The sequence below is a fragment of the Oratosquilla oratoria genome, chromosome 42 (assembly GCF_046742065.1).
Source record: "Oratosquilla oratoria isolate Oo_2021 chromosome 42, ASM4674206v1, whole genome shotgun sequence".
NCBI classification, from domain to species: Eukaryota; Metazoa; Arthropoda; class Malacostraca; order Stomatopoda; family Squillidae; genus Oratosquilla; species Oratosquilla oratoria.
The window spans coordinates 39255637-39259597 of record NC_134818.1 but is presented as its reverse complement, the minus strand read 5'-3'; the positions used below and the strand labels follow the sequence as shown (position 1 = coordinate 39259597).

At 34.9% G+C, this 3961-nt stretch overlaps 1 protein-coding gene across 1 annotated transcript; it reads right to left on the bottom strand.

The window, feature by feature from the left end:
- Nucleotides 1-834: 834 nt before the first annotated feature.
- On the bottom strand, nt 835-2820 carry LOC143021633 (uncharacterized). The gene is made up of 3 exons (XM_076179240.1): nt 2712-2820; nt 1257-2654; nt 835-1061 (listed from the first exon to the last, which is right to left on the bottom strand). The coding sequence occupies exons 1-3, from the start codon at nt 2818-2820 to the stop codon at nt 835-837; spliced, it is 1734 nt and encodes a 577-aa protein (XP_076035355.1).
- Between the last annotated feature and the right edge of the window lie 1141 nt (nt 2821-3961).

The window sequence follows — 3961 nt, the reverse complement described above, 5'->3', positions numbered from 1 at the left end:
TCGTTTTCTTTTAAGGCAGATGGAACAATAACTCTATTTTTAAATAGAACAACACCCTGAAGAATTGATCAATCATTTTTAACATGAGAATATTCTCTACAAACATTTGAATTGTTAGTCCATCCAAATTTTACATGAGAAATTAATTTACTAAGTAAAGGATCTTCTTTCGTCATTTTCTGCACAGCTTCAAAAGAAAAGTTAAAAGCATTGAAATTTTCTATAAGTTTCACATATTCTCTTGGTGTACCTGAATTGATACAATCATCAATGGGTAACCTACTCAAAGCATCAGCAACTACATTGGTTTTACCACTTTTATGAACAAGATCATAGATATATTGTAACAATAAAACAGACCACCTGATTAATCTTGCATTCGAATTTATTGGAATTGCTTTGTTTTTTCCAAATAATCCAAGCAGTGGTTTATGATCCGTTCTCAATTCAAAATTCCTACCTAATAGATAGTATTGAAACTTTGTAACACCAATCACTAATGCTAGCCCTTCCCGGTCCGTCTGTGAGTAATTTTTCTCAGTAGAAGTTTTTTTTTTTTTTTTTTTACTAGCAAATACAATAGGTTTTTTAACATTTTTTTCAACCTGTATCAATATACAACCTACACCTACTGGAGAAGCATCACATTCTAGAATAAAATTTGACTTTCCAGTAGAGCATGATAAGACATTAGATTTACATAAAGCTTTTTAATGACATTATAAGCTACTTGGCACTGGTTTGACCATACAAACTTGACATTGTTTTTTGTTAAATCATAGAGTGGTGACAAAATTTCAGAAAACTTAGGGATAAATCTACTATAGTGGGTGACTAATCCAAGAAATTACTGTAGCTCATGCAAGTTTTCTGGTACAGGAGCATCCCGAATAGCTTATTTGGTGATGGAGAAATTACATAATCAAGGAAATCAATGTCAATTTTGTTAAACTCGCATTTTTCCAGATTCAACTTGACATTAGCTTCAGCCAATTTATTCAGAACAAGCTTAACTTTATTACTTTGGTCTTCTCTCGACTTAGCACATATAAGGATGTCATCTAAATAAACAATTAAACCATCAATATCACTTAATAACTGTGATATATACCTTTGAAAAATTCCCGGCGCTGATGCCAGTCCAAAAGGTAATCTTTTGTAATTAAAAAATCCCTTTTCAGTTGAGATAACAAGGTATTTCTGGTTTCCTTCAGAAACCTTTATTTGCAAATATGCATTACATAAGTCAAGCTTACAGAACACCTTATTATCTCCAACTGTGGCCAACATTTCATCAAGCTTAGGTAGTGGGTATCTCTCAATATTAGTTTGACCATTCAAATGCTTAAAATCAGCACAAGTTCTCATTTTTCCTGAATCTTTCAAGACGGGTACAATGGGTGAAGCCCAATCACTATAAGACACAGGTTGGACTTCATTTTCTACAAGCTCATATATAGCAATATCAACTAACTCTTTGTGTGCTAAAGGTACTAGCCTTGATTTGATGAATTTAGGAGTAGCACCTTTTTTCATATATATTTTAGCTTCATCTCCTTTAATAGGTAAATTTTCATTTAATCTATAACTACCCAAAAGTTGTTTAGGATTATCAGAAACATCCATGTCATTTACTGAGTTCACACTCAAAGCTACATATAAACCAGTGATCTTTATGCCTACTTTGTTCATTAGATCTCTTCCACATAAATCATTACAGTGTGAATCAGTAACAAAAGATATATGATTTGTACCATAGTTATTAAACCTTACAAGATCAACTTGACCTTTTACCTTTATTTGATGACCTCCACAAGCAGTCAATTTTTTGGAAGATGGAGTCATTTTAACATTTAGTACTTTTATCCAATTTTCACCTAACAGTGAAACACATGAACCAGAATATATCTCTAAAGGTATGGATTTATCATTTAACACAAAATTGTACATTTCTGGTTTAACATATTTTAGACAATTACAAGAAACTTTCAGCAACATGCTTTTATCAACAACATTATAAACACTACACTGGTGTTCTTCATGCTCTGGTTCCGGTTCAGAAACTGATTTTACGTTTTTATTCTTAAAACTTTTAGAGCTATTTTGCTTGTATGCATCCTTTTGCTTAAATCTACAAATTATTTCTAAATAACCCTGTCGACCACAATAGTGGCATTCCGAATCTTTAAACCTACAAACAGAACTTGGATGCAGGAAACCACAATGCTTACACTTTGACACAGTCTTGCTATGCACTTTTTGCACTGTACCTGATAAACTGGGATTACCCCTCTCTCCTTCCCCCATGTGAGCTTTTTCAAGCGACAGAATGCGTTCTAGGAGTGTTGAAGATGTTAATGCTTCTAGTTTCAGGTCTTCGGCAAGTAGATATTTGAAATAGGGTTCATGGTCTACTGCCATGAACAATTGATCTCGCAGCCTGGCATCAAACATGGTGCCGAAGTTGCAATCCTTTGCCAGTCTCTTCAAGTCTGCATAGAGCTCTTTCACAGTTTCTTTTTCAACTTTACGCCGTTGTTGAAAAGAACACAAGCTTCGGTGATAGGATGGCTTTGTAATGAAGTGGTTTTTCATTAATGTAATCAGCTCATCATATGTCTTCGTACTTGGCATATCTGGTGCCGTCAAATTCGCTAAAATTCCAAAGATTTTTGTGCCTATGGACACAAATAACTAGTTCTTCTTCTTGCCAGGATCAGTTATATCCTGTGTGGCTACATGGGCTTCAAACAAAGCCAAGTAGACATCAAAAGGGAGTTCTTCAGGGTTAAACGGCCCAATCTTGTTTGAAGATGCCATCTTTCACCCTGGTCTAGCTTCGTGGCTAGAAAACTGTCAGACACTTTAGGAAATCGTAACCCTTTCTCCTCTCAAGTAGGAGAAAACAAGTGATGTCCGGTGCTGTGTAACAGGAAGCAATCTAAGCAAAGGCACCTACACTCTGTGTGGTCACCTTTAGCATGGCGTACCCCCGGCGTTCTGACGCACGTAGTTGAAGAAAAATTTCCTGCATTATGACCGTTTATCACTGTTTTCTGGCCTAAACCACCAGAAAAAACACTTTGACCCTCGTCGCCATCGTTATGTATTAGCTTTTCCTGATGTACCAATCAGTTTCCCTGTTCTTCATTGTCACACGGAAGGGTAGAAAGAAACATAGGCTTTCGGCACTGTAGTGTGTATTTTGCACTCTGTTTACATCATGGCGCTCCGAGAAGCGCGCAAATCCAACATTTAACAAAACAAAAACAAAAGGCACATATCGCCATTAACCTAAACATTTCTTTAATGTGAATACACTACAAAAGAGATGACAAATTTACGTAAAACTAACGAGGAAATAATCAGAGCTGAATGACCTAAAAAGTTAACTAAATATGATTAAGAGCTAAAGTGTTAGAGCTACTGCATTCCAGTCATAGTGGAATTGTGGCAATGAAAGCCGAAGCTAGAGAAAACATTTGGTGTCCCAGGCTTTCTGGTGATATTGAAGAGCTTGCAAAGAATTGTAATGAATGTAGTGTTAGAAATAATCAAGCTTCTTCGAGCAAATTGATATGGAATTTTGCTAGTAAGCCTTGGAGTAGGATTTACATTGATTATTGTGGACCAATAGAAAATAAGTATTTTTTATTTTTGGATTTTAGTAGATTCTTATTCTAAGTTTATTGATGTTCAATATATTTCAAGCATGACAAGTGCTAATACTATGGAATTGTTAAGAAAAAACTTGGCTAATTTTGGTATTCCTGATGTCATTGTTTCAGATAATGCTGCTTATTTTGTTTCTGCTGATATCAAAGAGTTTTATGAAAGGAATGGAATAAAACTAATCAATCCAGCTCCATTTCACCCAGCATCTAATAGATTAGCTGAGAGATATGTTAAAATTTTTAAACAGGGAATGCTAAAATATCACAGTCGATCAATTAACACAATA

Bases quoted from the DNA above. Each gene is read 5' to 3' on its own strand.
- LOC143021633 (XM_076179240.1), bottom strand. From the start codon at position 2,820: ATGGCATCTTCAAACAAGATTGGGCCGTTTAACCCTGAAGAACTCCCT. The intron at 2,655-2,711 runs GCAAGAAGAAGA...TTGGAATTTTAG, and splicing joins ACAGGATATAACTGATCCTG to CGAATTTGACGGCACCAGAT. The intron at 1,062-1,256 runs GTAAGCTTGACT...TTGTTTATTTAG, and splicing joins TGGAGATAATAAGGTGTTCT to ATGACATCCTTATATGTGCT.